The sequence below is a fragment of the Eschrichtius robustus genome, chromosome 5, assembly GCF_028021215.1.
Source record: "Eschrichtius robustus isolate mEscRob2 chromosome 5, mEscRob2.pri, whole genome shotgun sequence".
Lineage (NCBI taxonomy): Eukaryota > Metazoa > Chordata > Mammalia > Artiodactyla > Eschrichtiidae > Eschrichtius > Eschrichtius robustus.
This window is the reverse complement of record NC_090828.1, coordinates 74,601,063-74,619,400: the sequence shown is the minus strand read 5'-3', so window position 1 is coordinate 74,619,400 and position 18,338 is coordinate 74,601,063. Positions and strand designations below refer to the sequence as shown.

Below are 18,338 nucleotides of genomic sequence, written 5' to 3'. Positions count from 1 at the left end.
CTTGTAAAAACACAATGCAGACCAATGGTCATCTTTGCCCCTTCCCCCCCATCAATTAATCAGAATTTGGGAGGATTTCTTCAGTGTGATTCTACCATAAAGCTGTCGGAACCAGTGTTCTACCAGTCTACCAGTGCCACTCAGAGTCTGGTCCAAGTTCTGGTTCAGTCTGCAAGCTGTTGTTACATCTGGGACAAATATCCAAACCAAGAGTAAGAGTTTAGAAACTTTTACAGCAATATGACAAATTAAGTTTATGTCTACTGAATCTAATAATAAAAATAGATGGGGCTTCCCTGGTGGCGCAGCGGTTGAGAATCTGCCTGCCAATGCAGGGGACACGGGTTCGAGCCCTGGTCTGGGAAGATCCCACATGCCGCGGAGCAACTGGGCCCGTGAGCCACGACTACTGAGCCTGCGCGTCTGGAGCCTGTGCTCCGCGACAAGAGAGGCCACGATAGTGAGAGGCCCGCGCACCGCGATGAAGAGTGGCCCCCGCCTGCCACAACTAGAGAAAGCCCTCGCACAGAAACGAAGACCCAACACAGCCATAAATAAATAAATAAGTAAATTTAAAAGAGAAACCTTTCATTAAAAAAAAAAAAAAAAGATGGACTCATTTAAAACAAAAAGTTGACTTACAAACAAAGATTCTGATACCACCGCCCCCCCAAGAAGGCTGCTGAATAATCAAACACCCACCTTTGGTATTGAGGTTATGCTCAGCCCCTTCTATAAGCTGTTACCTCTCAAAGTTGAAACATTAAGTTCAGTGATTAATTGCTGGGGCAAATCACTTGGAGACCCGGGTACCACAGGGTTAATAAGCAGGAATGGGGTAGGTGGGGTTACAAACCAGGAACACATGCCCTCCAAGTTAGACAGTTTTCTTTAATTGCCCTGAAAACACACACCCTCTCACATAACACGGAAGGTGAGAGCTGAATGAAGTTTTCTGGGTAATGGCTTGAAATGTTTTCCTTATGAGAAGCGGTGTTGAGTTACAGCGTGCAGACCGAGAACTTGGAGGAGAGAAGGCGCAGCCCGGACCCCACCTTTTCTTGGGTTTGTAGGAAGGTGGACATGGGCTCATGGAGACGAGGCGAGTGATCTGTTGACCTGTCTGGTGGCTGGAATCGACTGCTCCCAGAGTGACCAAAGGGCAATGTTTAGCAGGGCTTAGCCAGCCAAGCAGGCACGGATGCTCTGCTGTGAAATGCCACGCAGGCAGAGACTGACAAGCGGTAGGAGCTGAGCTCTCCCTTTGGACTGCTGCTTCCTGCTGTGTTCAGGGGAGGGGGCCACTTTCTGCCAACTTTGCTGCTGCTGCTGCTATTGCTACTACGTCAGCTCCCTCTCCACTCAAGGTAAGCAGGCTCAGAGGGAGGGCAGGCTGCAAGGGAAGCCTTTGTACCATGAACAAGATCCGAAAGTTTTTCCGAGGAAGTGGGAGAGTCCTGGCATTTATATTTGTAGCTTCTGTCATCTGGCTGCTCTTTGACATGGCAGCTCTCCGCCTCTCATTCAGCGAGATCAACACTCGGGTCCTGAAGGAAGACATCGTCCGGAGGGAGAGGATAGGGCTCAGAGTTCAGCCCTACCAGGTGAAGAGCCTTGACGGCAGCGTGAAAGAGATGAAGCCCCCCTCGAAGGGACACGGCAAGGGCGTACGGGGCAAAGAGAACTTTAGAAAGACTGAAAAGAGTAAGCTCAAGGTTGAGGATGATCTGGACCAAACCCAGAAGGAAAGAAAAGTGCAGAATGCCCCCGGAAGGGGCAAGGTTGCACCTTTGTGGCGTCCTGCATATCTGCAGACCCCCCCAGTGGCTTTTACCAAGCGGAAGACAAAAGGGCGAGATGTCAGACCTGAAGTTTCCTCGCACGTGACGCCAAAGCAAAAGACAGCCCAGGGGGCTGAGAAAACCCCATTCACAGCAGCAAGGGGAACTCCATTGGCCAAAATATCTGTACACACAGGACCTGTTGGTATAAACCAGGAGGGCCTGAAGAGTCTTAGTCTCAGCAGTGAAATATCAAAACAAGCAGCTGAGAGGAACCCAAATGTGACCATCCGTCTTAGTGTTGACAGATCAAAGCAGCAATTCCAGGCAGTAGCAAATGAAAGGACCTACCCTGCCAGCCCACCAGGGCCAAAACCCAGGGAAGCCATAGCCTTAAATAAAACTGAGACTCAGAGCAAAGAACTAAATGCAAATAAACACAAAGCCAATAAGAACCTTCCCTTTTCCAAGTCCATTGCCAATTCAAGTCGCTTAAAGAAGCAATCTATTAATGAGACACAGTTGGGAGGCTTGCCAAAGGATGATGGAGCCAAAGTGGCTGATGGGAAGAAACTCAATTTGTCTGAAAGCCATGTTGTGATTATAACCAAGGAGGAGGAGCTAAAGACAGACACCAAAGAGGTCCCCAATTCCAAAACCAAAACTATATTTCCTACAGTACTGCGCAAAAGCCAAGAGCAACACGTTGCCAGGAAGAGCAGGGAGGCATCTTTCTCTTCTCTTGCTCTCCAGGGAGCAGCAGTGTCTCAAACCAACCAAGCCTTAGCTGGTGGGCTGGGGCCAGCAAGAATCAACTTAACTGCCAAAACCCAGCCTGCACAACTCAACCAAAGTCACAGAAAAGCTCATTCACCTGAAGATGGTGGAATGCACCGTGTGTTAAGAATTGATGTGACACTTTCTCCAAGGGACCCCAAAGCTCCAGGTCAGTTTGGACGTCTGGTAGTTGTTCCCCATGGAAAGGAGAAGGAGGTAGAAAGAAGATGGAAAGAAGGAAATTTCAACGTCTACCTCAGTGATTTGATCCCAGTGGACAGAGCCATTGAAGACACAAGACCTTCTGGGTAAGATCCATTTTTCTTCTCTTTCCTCAGCCCCAAGTATTTTGGGTCTTACATAGAGAAGACTTATTTCTAGATAATTCTGTGTGATTTTTGGTCACCTGGAGAATTAGAGCAACAGTAATCATTAGGCACAGTTCAAATAGTCTACCATCCACACAGAGAAAAATTCCGATAGCAGCATACCCATTGCACTCTCTTTATACATTTATTTCTCTGAGACTTTGGCCCTCATCCCTATTAGCTCATGTTCTGTTCCCTTTTCTGTATTGAAAACCTATCAAAATGATTAGGGGAGCTCAATTCCTAATAAGGTGTATATGAATGGTAGAGCTTAAAATGTAATTCCGTTAAAACAGTGACAATGAAGTGAATTCTCAATTTCAGAATTTTTTATTATTAGCAAGTTTGTCAGGAGTATATTTGGGAAAGGAGCACAGAGAAGGAGCCTTCTAGGCCTCTCTGGAATCATGTCTTAGCCAGCAGAATTCTGCCTAATCATGAGTAATGATCACCATAAGTGAAGAAGTGATTCTACTCCTTAGAATTTAATATCCTTTATAGATGAGAATGGTAGATAGTTCAGGAGTTCAGTGATACAGGAATAATAATTTTGGAAAAAGTCAATCAGCCAATAAGTAGCAAACACCCACAGGACATACAAGAATATAATATTTTATATTTCTAGAGTTTCACCATTTATGAAACAACTGCACACAAATCACATGAATTTCACAAGAGCTCTGCAAAGGAGGCAGCAGATATTATGCATTCAAATCAACAAGTAAGGGCACTCAGAAATTACTTCAGTCTTCCAAGACAGCACAGCTCTGAAGGTGCCCAGTGAGCCTTCATAAACCAGTTTTTAAAAAATTATATTCCTTTAACTAGAAAGTAGATCACAAATATTTAATCTGATTCAAATATATTTGGTTTCTGGCTCTTTTTGGCCCACTCATAAGTGAGGGTACCTCATAGCCATATGTTCACTACCCATTAATTGATAATACAACTCCATGTATGCCTTGATATGCAATTCCTGAGCCAAACAATGTTTGCCGAGAAGGTGGAATTAGGGAATATCAAGATTCAGATTTAGCACATGTGGTCTGTAAAGAATGCCCTCGTTTGGCTTCTGTAAAAAAAAAAAAAAAAAGGAAAACAACTCTTCTCTGTGATCTAGGTATTCAGTGTTACTAAGAGGAAGGCAGATATAGATGTGCCTGTATTCATACTGGTGAGAGGGGCCTCTTCATTGGGATGTTAGCCATTTTCAGCTCTTAGCCATTGGCAGATGGCTATTGGCCATGCACCAATCACCTGTTTAGGCCAAGCACTCTGCCATTCATGTTCCTCACCCTGGTGAAACTCACAACCTTGAGGAGAACACAAATATACCCAAAGTAAAGATGAAGAAACTGAGGCCCTGGGAAGTTATATTGTCTGTGGTCATAGAGCTAGCAATTATAGAGAAATTATTAAAATCCATGCTCAAAATTATGTTGTGCTGTTGATCGCCCATATCTTACTAATTACTACCAAAATGATCCCAAAAATTATGCTGGACCAGCTCTGATCTGAAATCCTGTATATCACATATCACATATATCACATATATTTATGATATATCACTATATTACTACACATATACACTATGTATGGCATATCCAAATATGCCAGTATAGGGCATATACTATATATGCCATACTATGTATAGCATATTACTATACATATCCTATATAGTATATACTATATGGCCGTATACTATACATGCCAACTTTGAACACAAAACACCGGAGAATGAAGTAGGAAAGTAGCTTTATTTTAACATCCCTTCTGTGGCCTGGCAGACTGCTATGGAGCTTGGGGAAAAATCAGACACTGCACAGAAGCCCAGGCTGCAATTCCAAACCAGAGAAAGGACAATTGTGTGAGGGCCAAAAGCAAGTAATAATGATGTTATCGTCCATGTGATTTATTGAAGGCTTTGGTCTGTGGAAGTTAAGGGTTGCTGCCCAGGGAAGTCATAGTCAGGCTCTGTCTTCTGAAGGAGGCTGTCCCGACAGTAGGAGAAAGTGAGTGACACGTGTGCTTGAGAGGATGAGTCAGACAGCATGTGGCCAGGCCCCTCCCTCTTATCACACAACCCACCTTGGCTAAATATAGGTGCTCTTGGCAAGATGCCTACCTGATGCTCTACTCTTCCAACAGGATGGAGGTGACAGTTTTAAGCCAGCAGGGATCCTGTGTACGGAACCCCTTTTGGGCCATTCTTACAGGGAAGAGAATAAATTATTTTTCTTTTCTTTTACCCAAACACTCTGACTACAAGTATGTGCAAATTATGTATTCATATGGATAAAGTTTGGAAGAAAATACAAATGAAAAACATTTGATTCATCAGGTTGGCATGATTTAAAGTTTTCTTACTTTGATTTTATTTTTTTCAGCTTTGCTCAAAAGGTATATGAGATGCTTGTAAGAACACACACAATAAGATTTTTTGAGATAATACATTTTAAAAGTCAGCATGGGGGAGATTGTTATAGAATATAAAAAGAATGTGTGTGTGTGTGTGTGTGTGCACGTGCATGTGAGAGAGAGAGGCAAAAAGAAAAAGAAAGAAAGAGAGAAAGAAGAAAGAAAGAAAGAAAGAAAGAAAGAAAGAAAGAAAGAAAGAAAGAAAGAAAGAAAAGAAAAAGAAAGAAAGAAAGAAAAAGAAAGAAAGAAAGAAAGAAAGAAAGAAAGAAAGAAAGAAAGAAAGAAAGAAAGAAAGAAAGAAAGAAAGAGAAAGAAAGAAAGAAAGGGAGAGAGAAAGAATCTATTAGAATGCCGAAGGACTGGCCTTAAATTTAGCTATGGTAGCAACCCACTGGAACCTTTAAATTTTAAGAGTTCTGGGAAATATCTCCCTTACTGCTTCTTTCATTTCCCCCAAATCCACGTTATGGATTGATTAACACAGTATAAACTGACATATCATAACTGGCTATTGAATATACATTGAACCAAAACAAGGATAAAAACCATAGATTTGCTAGTATGTTTGTTTAAATTTAGGTCCCCTCAGTGAAGATAATAAGTAGTTAATAGTTCTTAAGGATGATGATTTAACCGATATGCTAGGATGAGGTTGACATTGAGAAGGAGAAGAGAGAAGCAGCATTCCCAGGACAATTTCACTTGCTCTCGTTCTAAAATCAGACTCTCTTTTCCAAAACTGCTCTTCTCTCCTTTTCTCCTGAGTCCCAAAGAACCATTTCTGAGATGTTGAGATATAGTCATGGCCTTTTCCAAAAGCACAAAAACTCCTTTCTGTCATTAGCATTATTCTCACTGTCCTTTTCAGTGCCACCCTGATTTCTGACCCTTGCTGTGTGGCTATCGCTTGCTGCGTGTGACATGCTCTCTAATGTGGGCCTTCAGCATAAGGATAGTTAGTCTTATTATCTTTCTCTACTCATCACGTTCGTTACCATCCACTGATATTTTTCTTAACTGGTCCCTTCCCATGGCTTCCCCCCATCCTCACCTTTCACAGTCCTCACCATTTCTCCTAGAACTTCTTAACCTGACATTGCTCAAAATCTAATTGTATCTTACCTCCATCTAGATCATGATTTGACTGTGACCTCTAAATTCCAATGACCATTAATGCACTCTCCTGGTTACTGAAACACTCCTTGCTGTGTGCCCTTCACTAACCGTGGCCTTGAGAATCTGTTTCAACTTCTCAGGGAAATTCTAAGCTTAGGAAGGAAACTCTGTCTTTTACTTTATTTTGTATCCATTTAGCACTGAGCAGGTGCTGTGGACTCAAAAGATACAAGTTTACACAATATGGTTTTAAAGATAAGATTCTCTGAAATGATTTTTGAATATTGATACTATTTTTAAAAAAATAAATGATAGATAACTATTCAAATTAGGCTTGCGAGAAGTCATTTTACAAATTAATAATGACTTCCTAATTTTTCATTTTGAATATATGGAATATGTTAGTGTCTCGTTGAAGGTAAATGCATCCTATTCTAACACTATTGTCTATTCATTAATTCGTGTTCATTCATTAATTCATATTTTTGTTGTTGTTTGGTTTGTCATTTTAATGTTTTGACTTTCAATGGATGAAAATCTCCTTATCTTATTTATGGGAATGTTTTATGCCAGTAAATAAAATACACTTTCATTTTGCTTAGAATTTTTGCCTATAAAATATGCTTCAGATAAAATACTGTTTTGACGGTTATTTCAAATTTCCATATTTAACCCTTTCTTTATAAAAAGCTAACCCTTGCAGTTCTTACTATTAATTATTGAAGTTTGTTTTAGCCAGCAATAATCAATACGTACACACAGGCTTTGGTGAAACATGGTCCTATCTACTGGAAATGCGGGGCAATTCTACTTAGAGAAGTCTGTCCTGTGGCCTTCAGCTAGAGTGAAGATGTAACTTCAAAAATGAACTTATTTTAAGAGTGCACTTCCTGAATCTGCATTTAGAGAAAAATGACTCAAAGACATGTTTGCTGCCAACATTTAGTTTTTTAGAGGACAGTAAGAATTACAGCATGCTCTTCTAGCACTGCTGCATCATTATGATGTTAGCCGATTGTTTATTTTACTGCTTTGCTTTTCCTATGGTACTCTGGCAAGCCCCTCGATAAAGCAACGAGAATGGGCCTATTCTCTTAGCCCAGAGCTGGGACTGTCAACCAATCATTTGATTCCTTCCTACACAGCTAAAGAGAGTTTTCTTTTGGCACATATGAAAAGCAAAAGATAGCACCGTGCGTTTGCCACAAACCAGTCCAATTTACTGAGGGGAAAGAAAAACCTTTCTAGAACGTAAATTTCCACCTCTCCCCTACTCTCCCAATCCTAGTGAGGTCAAAAACCACAGCTAATGAATTACTGAAAGTGAACTGACCACATAGCCTTTCAAACTTCATGCTTCTAAATGTGTGTATCAGGCTGAGAGAAAAGAGAAACTTTACTGTTATATGAAGTTCAATGTCCGTAGTTTTACATAAGATTAGTATTTTAATTGGTGAGATGAGATAGCTTCTGTGACTAATAGTGATAGGAGAACATTATCTAAAATTGACTGGAAAAGCTCTGAGACCTCCCTGAGAAACCAAACAAGGGCAGGGGAAAAAAAAAAATCTCACAAGATGGATTTAAAAGGGTTATTCCCTGCTTTCTCTTCCATGAGTGTACACAAAGCAATGTTGCTTTTGAATTGTGTGTGTGTTTGTGTACATGTCCATGCTCATTAGTGTGTCCGTGTGTGTTAGAGCACAGTGTGCTATTTCACTAAAAAGTTGTATCAGGAAGCTGGAAATATAATGCAAACTTTGTTTAAAGGGTTCAGGCTAGACCATAACAAGACAAAGTTTAAATGTGGCCAAAAGATGACTATAGAGCCTTTGACATTTTTACTTATCACACTCTCCCCACAACTAGCGGAATGATAAGGAGAGAGACGATCAGAGGATATAAAACACGCTTCTGCTACTGATTCAAAGAGAAGAAAACAGTGCCTAATTAATATAAAACCGAGAAATGTTAAAGCAAATCCGTGACTTTGTCTCCTAAATACTGCCAGAGACCTAGAAATATTTATGCGAGAGAGGAATTAGTGAATGAAGAAATTCGAACCTGTGTACACTTCTTTTTTACACACCTCATCCAGGGTCCAGTTTAACCATCATAAAATTATTTATCAAATTCTTCTGGTGATATTGCCCCGAGTACTCTTGTCCCAGAAAATAACTCCCTGTTGGGCTGTTCTGGGTGACCCATTCAGAGCAGAGCCTCTCAAGAAGGGAACATTTTTTGCTCAAGGCTCAGAAAATGGGGGAAAAATAGCAATGTTTGTTTAGAAGCTCTGTTTTGTTGTTTGCTTTCAGAATAAAGGGAGCTTTTTAGAGTCTCCTCTATGTTTAAAAAAAAATCTACATTATTCTAAACTAAAATATCTTCTAAATTGGCCCTGCTTCTAAAACGTTGGTGTACGGGTATGTGTGAGAAGGGTCAATGCAGAGAAACTGAGTACAGTATTTCAAAAGGCCTTTACGACTTGCCTTCTCATTTGTTCCTTAAAATCATTCTTCAAGGCAGGTACTGTCGCTGTCCCAGCTTCACCTGTAGAGAAGCTGAGACTTAGAGAGGAAGCTGAGGTTTCAGATGGCGGCAGGCAATGCAGTTGGTGGCGGTTCATTTCATTCCACGCCTGTTTGCTCACTGCCTGTCATGATCTGGGCAGCTGGGACCTTCCATGCTCCATGTACGTCATCTCGTTTGATCCTCGCAACAGCCATGCCAGATTGATAAAGTGTTACAGATGAGGAAGAAAGCACAGGGAGAGGTAACTTGCCCAGGGACTCACAGCTCATGAATGGTAGGGCTGGGATCCAACCCTCAGTCTTCTGATTCTTCCTCACTCGGCAATAATTCAACCGCACAAGGCCGACTCTCTCCCCACCCCACCTGCTCTGCCCTTACAGTGACCCATCCACACCTTCACCTCTCCTGGGTTTGACAAGCCTCTCTGAATAAAGGGAATCTGTCCCTTGCTGAGCCTCACCACAAAGGTGCTTATTGATGTTCCAGGCAGTGATTGTGTGTGTGTGTGCGTGTGTGTGTGTGTGTGTGTGTGTGTATAGATTTTATATGTGTGTGGAGTTTTTTTTTTTATTTTTTTTTATTTTTGGCGGTGTTTGGGCTTCGTTTCTGTGCGAGGGCTTTCTCTAGTTGCGGCGAGCAGGGGCCACTCTTCATCGCGGTGCACGGGCCTCTCAGTACCGTGGCCTCTCTTGTTGCGGAGCACAGGCTCCAGATGCGCAGGCTCAGTAGTTGTGGCTCACGGGCCCAGTTGCTCCGCGGCATGTGGGATCTTCCCAGACCAGGGCTCGAACCCGTGTCCCCTGCATTGGCAGGCAGATTCTCAACCACTGCGCCACCAGGGAAGCCCAAGTTTTTTTACTCTAAACAATCCTCACAACAACACTATGAAAGACATACTATCTCTCACATGATTTACAGATGAGAAAAGTGAGGCTCTAAAAGATTAACCGATATAGGTCTGCTGTCCCAGCAAGAAAATTTTCTGACTTCTAATTCTAGCGCTCTTTCCATAGGATACGGCTCCTCTTTCTTTTGTTTCCTTATAATCAGATGACTTTAGCATAAATTAAAACATCTCTCTTCCTTATACTTGGGGTGGGTAGCTGCAGGGAGGGGGATAGGGTCAGAGGTATACGAGGGGAATTAGTGTTTGCACGTCAGGTACCTTTTCAGGGAGAAAATTTACAGGAAATCATTTTCTGTACAGCACTAAGCAAAGGTGGCTCTTTAAAACTGCCCAACAACCACAACTCAGCAGTGGACAAATATCTCTGAGTGCCTACCTACTCTGCAATCTGACATCTGAGCATGGGTCCAGCCTCCAAGGCAAACACATCAAAACGTTCTTCGGAAGCAGAGTAAACTACTGGGGCAAGGAAGAGAAAGGCTGAGCCTGGCCTGAGAGAGGGCAGAAGTGTTTGATCTGCAACCTGGAGGGGTAGGGAGTTAGAGACATGGGAAAGGGGGTAAAAAGAATAATCCATTGAGAAACTGAGGGAAATCTGACATAGGGTTAGGGAGAGCAGGGAAGGTAGAAATGAGACCATAGAAGTAAGCAGAGTCCAGATCACGCAGGACCTTGTTAAGGTGCTTCTAAGGACCAGAGAGAAAATGTCCAAAGATTTAAAGCCCAAAACAACAGTTTAATTTACCTTTGCTCTGGCTCTCATGACCCAGAGGGAAGCACTTATGAGGCTAAAATTACATAGAGCCTCACCGAAAGTTAATACTAGATGAAGCTTCAGAAGAACTCTAATCCTGTCCCCTACGTTACAGAGAAGTCTGAGAAAGGAAGTGACTTGCCCAAGGTCACAGACCCCAGGAGAGACAGAACTACCCGAAAGGTGCCCTAACCTCCACCCAGAACTATCTCTGCCACGTCACACCACCTCCTGCTCTACTCCCTCCCATCCTTACCTCACTCTGACAGCTGCCTGCTCAAAATAGACTATTGTTGAACTGGTGAATATTGATGCTGGTGGCTTATATTTCTAAGCCTGGGTCCAGTAGCTTTGATGGGTAGGCAGTTAAACACAGCTTCAGCCTTTGGAGTATGGGTGCTGAGTGTGACTGAAAACTTCTAACTTAGTAGTCAGGCAATTCTGACTAAACGTCAGGGCTAGGCTACCCTAGAAAGAACAAAACATAAGAGTAAAAAATTTATATCACTATACCCTCTTATCAGTGAGAGGAAAAGAAGCCTCAATAATTCTAAGGTCTTGCAGAAAAGAATATAATTCTGGACAGAGCTCCTCAGCTAGATGCTCTATTCTCTTTCTGATCCTCCCAAAGATACCAGAGCTTGGAGAGGGAAGGCCCCTGAAGGCTCACACTGAGGCAGTAGTTGAATTGCAAATAGAAGCTGAGAAAATATTCTCCTTGACCTTCTGTTCAAACCCGTGAACACTGAGACTTGACCCACATAGTCCATTTTGACTGTTTTGGAATAAAAATGAAAAATTCATAGACATGAGGGAATATTATCATTTCCTCAATCTTCTGATTTAAAACCTTCTTTATTCGATAGGCTACATACAAATCAGGTTAGGGGCTGAGCCTTCAGTGCATACAAGCCAAGAAGGCAAAACGCGTCACTTTCTGAGTCTCTTGGTAAATGATGAGCCCTTGATAGATTTGGATTAAAGGACTGCCTGGGAAAAGGGCAGTGCACACAGTCAAAATGGGTGCATGTGCTTTTGGATAATCATAGGACCTTGCATGAGTTTTTTACCATGGAACTTACAGAATTATTTTTATCTCCATTATGTCATCAAATCTTTACAGACATTCGGTGATGAAGGCATTGTAATCTTCATCCTAAAAGCGAGGAAACAGGTTCTGAAAAGTTATGTGACTTGCCCATAGTCGTGCAGCCAATAAGTATCAGAAAGGTCTCAGTATTTAGTCCCCTGTCATCTTCCTCAAGTCCAGAGTGTTTCTCTCCCACACAGTAGTGGACCCACTGTGTGCAGGACAGTGGAGCCCCCCACGTTAGAGTCCCCCTTTATTTTTAGTACCTGGACAGACTACAGTCATCTCAGTCTAGACTTCCCCCAAACATACAGGTAACAGGTTGGGTTAATTTTAAAGTATAGCACAAGGCCTATAGACTCTAAATACCTCACCTGTGTGATGACAATACAAATATGAATTCTTAACCTCAAAAAAGATTACAAACTCAGAAATATCTTGCATTTAACTTAGATTTGACTTGAGCTGAAACTCCTCCCTCCAATACGGCAGAAAGGTTTCCAGTGGGCAAACTGGAGGAAAGGAAATTTGCTTCAGTTGGGTCAATGTAGGATAACTTGAAACAGCTTCATCACCTATGGGAAGTAGATGACAGTCCGTGTGTAAGAATGATGCAAGAGTTAATAAGGCTGAAAGTCTTTGCGGTCTGACCCACTGTGCCTTTGAACAAAACAAGCACGCTGGGTTTTCTATACACCTGGAAACATGTTTAACCTGTTTAGTAATGCAGGAAACCAGGTACCTATAAATGACAGAGTAGCCTGGCATCTCAGCCACCCAAACCAAGACACACTACGAAACTTTGTATTTGAAACCTCTCACATAACCTTCTGTGCCCCTCTTCCCCATCTTTGAATGACACCCCCTTTTCCAGGCACCAATATGATCTGTATAGCATAATCTTCCACAGGGTCATCTTTGATGTGATTCCTCAAATGCATCTAAAATATATATTTGTCCATGACTGGCAGAGGTACTCTTTCCTGGGATAGAAATCCACATTGGATCTAGTGGAATCCTTCATGATCTACCTATATGGACTCCTGATGGGGAAATTAAGGCATCACAACAGATAATGGAGAGGAAAGGGGGAAAGGAGGTATTTGGTGAAGGGAGGTGCCTTCCCCAAACCTCTCAAATCCCTGAGCATTCTTTCAACCTCCAATTTCAGACTGGTTCACATTACCACTTAGAACTTTCTTCTAAAAGAGGCCAAAAAAAATCAACTGTTTTATAAGATGAGAAGAGTCATCTTCCTGGTTATACAACATGAGTTAGCCTGCTTGGTTAACTCTCCCCAGTGTATTTTCATTTGTAACTAGATGTTTCTAAAGTCGACCAAATTTTAATAATAAAGCAGCTCTAGGACTTCACAGCTAAGGCCTGTTGATTCAGATGGCTCAGGCAGAATTTGTGCAGCTGACTCTTCCTTTTTATTTTATTTTTTTAACATCTTTATTGGAGTATAATTGCTTTACAATGGTGTGTTAGTTTCTGCTTTATAAAAAAGTGAATCAGCTATACATATACATATATCCCCATATCTCCTCCCCATTGCGTCTCCCTCCCACCCTCCCTATCCTACCCCTCTAGGTGGTCGCAAAGCACTGAGCTGATCTCCCTGTGCTATGCAGCTGCTTCCCACTAGCTATCTATTTTACATTTAGTAGAGAGAGTGGCATGGACTTATATATACTACCCTTCCTTTTTAGAATTGATTTATTTTTTTCGGGACCAAATGTTGTAAAGATTATTTATGTGTGAAATGTGCATTTCCCATTCATTTACACTATAAAATTAGAGATGAGAGAGTCACAGGAGGTCACTGATGTTTTTATACTCTTCCTTTCACTCAGGCCAATAAACTCCTCTTAGCTTTACTTCCTCTTCCCCAACTTAGAGCCCAAGATGGAACATTTAACCATGCTTCCCCAGTACCTTCAAAATCCTCTACCACTTTCATTTTTACCTCATTTTCTCTGATGACCTAGATCTGGATTAAACTATTTGTTCACATTCTCATATACATTCTTCCCAGTGAAGGATGTTACATTTGGTAGTTCATTTAACTTCTTAAGCTTCAGTTTGCTCTATTTGAAGAAGAGTATAATAGTATATATTTCAAGTAGTTGTTATAAGGATTGAATTTAACTATGTACATAATAGTATTTTACCAACTGCCAAGTGCCATTCTAATGTGTTTTTTTCTATGGCTTTTACTCCTATCTATTTCTTATTTTCAGACTAAGCACAGTGTAGTTATGTTGTCTGGCAGAAGTACGTGCTCCCACAAAATGCCACATCTACAGCCAGCTGCCTTTATTCTTGTGGACTTAATATTTCCTGAATAGTTATCTCTGGAGCCAAACTGGACCAGAGCTGGAGTCCCAACTCTGCCACTTACTAACAGTATAATCATGGGCTAGACTCCCCATGATTTCAATTATTCTTCTATAAAAAGGGGAAGAAATGCTGTCAGTCTGAGGTTTAAAATGAAATAATGCAGAAGGCTGATAATATTTATTTATGATCATTGTAATTTAATTATCACATTACTAAGAGCAGCTGTGTTAGAAATATGGCAAATACTCTTTGTGAGGTTCCACTGGGTTCCATCCTGTGAAGAGTTACTCAGGTGGGAGATGGAAGAATGCCAGCAGTGAGGCACGATGCACTTCAGGGCATGGAGAAATCCCAAGACCAATTACAACCCACCTGAATACCAACTCCCACTGTAGCCATTGTCTCACTTCCATGCCAGCAAAATTATTTCAACTGTGGCTACCCTCTGTGTAACACAGAGGGTCTCAGCAAAGACCCCTTAAATAGATAGAGAAGCTAGCTATTTAAGAGTTTAATTAGTATAGAATACATATCATCTATATCCATAAATACATTCACATGCAGTGGGAAAGAATATTTTCTTTGGCATTTGGCTGAAGGCCAATTGGGAAGGCAATCATAAGCTACTTGGTAGCATTAGCTGAATTAATGTTAATTAAGTAACATTAAATAAGAGAATAGGCATGTTCTCTTGTGGTATATAACCTAATTAGGATAGCAATAGCTACCATTTGGTGAATTCCTGTGCCCAGAAACTGTGCCAGATGTTTTATGTGCATTCTCACTAAGCTGTAAACCTCTGTTCAATAAGAACCATTACCTCACTTTACAGATGAGGAAACTGAGGCACAGAGAGATTAAGTAAAGTATCAATAGACAAATATCTGAGAAATATTGGCTGTGGGCTTCAAAGCAGTGTCTTAACCACCTGCAAAGCCTATGCCCTTTCCACTACAGGGTGATGCCTCCACAGGCCATTCTCATGTCTTGCATGTCTAGGCCTCTTATAGCCACAATTGTCATTTGGTATCCTTCCTCTGCTCTTTTATTTTGTTTGTAACTCTCCCCAACAAAAGCACACTAGAAAATCATCTTATGGATAGTTAGAGATAAAGATAAAGATATAAATAGATGATGGATGGATGGATGGATAGATAGGTAGATAGATAGATAGATAGATAGATAGATAGATAGATAGATAGATAGATGGATAGACAGTGTGAGTGTACGTGTATTTACACACAATTGCACTCTGTGACTTTTAAAACCACCTTGTGGATCTTGTTGGCACATCTTTTGTGCTCTGCTTGTGTTATGGCCCAGGTGTGCAGAGCAGCTTGTACACAATAACCTCCCAACCACCAGTGTCATCATGTGCTTTGTGGATGAGGTGTGGTCCACTCTCCTGAGGTCTGTTCATAGTGTCCTCAACCGCTCTCCTCCGCACCTCATCAAGGAGATTCTACTGGTGGATGACTTCAGCACCAAAGGTAAGAAAACCACCCCCTGGAAAATCAAACTTTGATATGAGGCAATAGCAGTTTGGATGGAAATTACAAAAATTACAGGATAATTTGATAAAGTATAAACATTTTACAAATGCCAAATCATTTTTTCATGTTATGCCTTAGAGGCCTAAGTCCAAACGTCTATGGGTTACAGAAATTCAGCTCAACTATCCAGGGCCTTGTTCAACTAGCCACCGCAGACTTCCCTTTAGCTATGACTTCTCTGCCATGTAGGAATAATTTTCTAACTACAGCTCCTTGAAGTTCCAGAGACCATAAGATGTTCTCTACAATTGCATAAATAACTTTTTATGGAATCTAACAAGCAAAGACTCCATAATTAACGGGATGCCTTTCCTACTGATAATAGCTAGAGTTATAGTAAACAATGAAATGGCAGGCCTATGTCCTCTTCTTCAAGAGCAAAGCCTATTATATGTTCAGCTAAGTGTTGAGAAGACAAATTGCCAAAGGGACAAGAAAAATGAGGTTCCAACAGAGTTCAAAGGCAGAATCCGCCACTGTCTTTACTTTTGTGTTTATTACAGTGAAGAATCTCTCTCTTTGGACTGTCAAAAAAATTGTGTATGTAAGTGGTCCCATGACTGCCAGAGGTCCTAGACCACATTACAAATTCCCAAAATGCAACCCACTTCAGAAAATTTTAGAAAACAGCAAAGAGACAACAATCTTAATAGAACAGCTTAGCCTTGGTCATGACCCCAAGGACAGGAGCCATTTCCCTCAGCCTCAAAGTGCCTACCAGGGTCACACTGAGCTCCAGGAGCAGGGAGATACCTAAAGAAAACTGGTTGAAAATTTTAAGAAGTGGCCTCGATGGCATAAACAGAAATAGCATCTAGTTACCAAACAGATAATAGTCCCTTTAAGAATGACCTATTCGGATTTTGTGGGACCCAAAGCTTCTACGGGGTCCTCTTTAAGAAAAAGAATTCACAATTAGTAGAAAAGTGACCAGCAGAAATATTCCTAGAAGCCATTCCTACCTGGGATATGTCAATAACTTAAATGCACATAGAAGTAACTGCAAGCTACATAAATATACCCCACAAAACCCCCAAAAAGAGTGAGAGAGCAGAGCTGTGATAGAGGGGGTGTCATAATAGGAAGTGACAGTGGTCTAAGCCAATTGCAGTTACAATATATTTCTTTTGCAAGTTTTTCAGTTTGCATACAATGCTTAGACTCTCCCCTAGGTCTTAGAAGGGGCCTTAGCAAGGGGGAAAGGTTGTGCATAAACCTGAGCTTTATTTATTTCAAGGTAAATTTGTACCTGTCCTGACAAATACTCAGAAAAGGCGAGCCCTCCTCTCGGTAACTTGGCTACACTGAAAAGACGGATTCGGGTTTTGGGAAAACGGAGAGCTTAGAGTATTGAACCCAGAGAAAAATCCATCCAAGAAAATGACATCATGGCTCAAAGAATAACGTTTAGTGACTATAGTAAATGTCATAGTTTTGGGAATTTGATATTGAAGAGGCACTTCTGGTATTGTCCAGATCTCATTAATTAAAGTGTTTCCTTGTCTATCCTTTCCCTGATATAGACTACCTGAAAGATAACTTGGATAAATACATGTCTCAGTTTCCAAAAGTTCGGATTCTTCACCTCAAAGAGAGACATGGCTTAATAAGAGCCAGGCTGGCAGGGGCACAGAACGCAACAGGTAAGAAGCTGCTAATGTTTTGTTTTGGTTGCATTTTTATTTTAGTTTGTTTCCCAGATATACAGAAAATTTGAAATAATAATACAATGAACACTCATATATCCATCATTTCATGCCACGAAGTTTTACGTGCTTCATCACACACATACACAGACACATACATACATACACTCTTTTCTGAACTTTTGAAAAGGAATTTACAGACATCATGACACCATATCTCTAAGTACCTCAGTAGACATCTCTGAAGAATAGAGACATTCTCTTACATTAGCACAACTTTCATCTTCTAAATATCATCTAATAAATGATCTTTTCAAATTTCCTCATTGCTCCCCCATTTTTTAATAACTGTTTCTCACTTTTGAAATTAGAAATCTAATTCAGTGTCATGCACTGCATTTGGTTGCTTGGTCTTCCTAGTCTCTCAGTCTAAAATAGACAAGTCCACATACATTGCTTACTTACCCTTGAGTTATTTTTTTTTGAAGAGTACAGGCCATTTACTTCGTGCAATTGACCATGTTCGGAAATGTTCTCACTGTTATCTCACAGGATGTTTTTCATGAATATCGTATAGAATTCTATTACATAGGTGATGGGAATTGTGAACTTCTTATCGCTTCAAATCAAGAGACACATGATGTCAGGTCGTCCCAGTGTTGGTGATACTAATTTTAAGCACTTGGTTAAGATGTTGACAGCTAGAGTTTTCCTCAGAGTAGGAAGTAATTTGTTGGTGATACTTTGATCCATGTGAGTATTCTGTTTCCTCACAACATTTTTTTTCACTGCTAACATTCTTTCTTATATTTTAAAATTTTTTATGGAAAGGCGTTTTATTTTAAATTTAACAATGTGTACATGTCAATCCCAAACTCCCAGTCTATCCCTCCCCCCCTACCATTCCCCCTCTGGTCTGCCCTCACAACATTTTATCCAATAATCTAGCAGCCATTGATGATCATTGCTTGAATCAATTATTACACTGAGGACTGCAAAACTGTTTTTCTGAATCTCTCATTCCTTCTTCTTTTATAGCTGGCATTCAACTTG

At 41.0% G+C, this 18,338-nt stretch overlaps 1 protein-coding gene across 1 annotated transcript in view; it reads left to right on the top strand.

Moving 5' to 3' along the window:
• The first annotated feature begins 906 nt into the window (after positions 1 to 906).
• The window catches only part of GALNT5 (polypeptide N-acetylgalactosaminyltransferase 5), a 42,580-nt gene continuing 25,148 nt past the window's right edge, over positions 907 to 18,338 (top strand). The window contains exons 1-3 of the mRNA XM_068545086.1: positions 907 to 2,866; positions 15,410 to 15,576; positions 17,163 to 17,282. Coding sequence (XP_068401187.1) covers positions 1,416 to 2,866; positions 15,410 to 15,576; positions 17,163 to 17,282 — 1,738 coding nt within the window. The 5' untranslated portion in view covers positions 907 to 1,415. The remainder of the gene's footprint in view (positions 2,867 to 15,409; positions 15,577 to 17,162; positions 17,283 to 18,338) is intronic.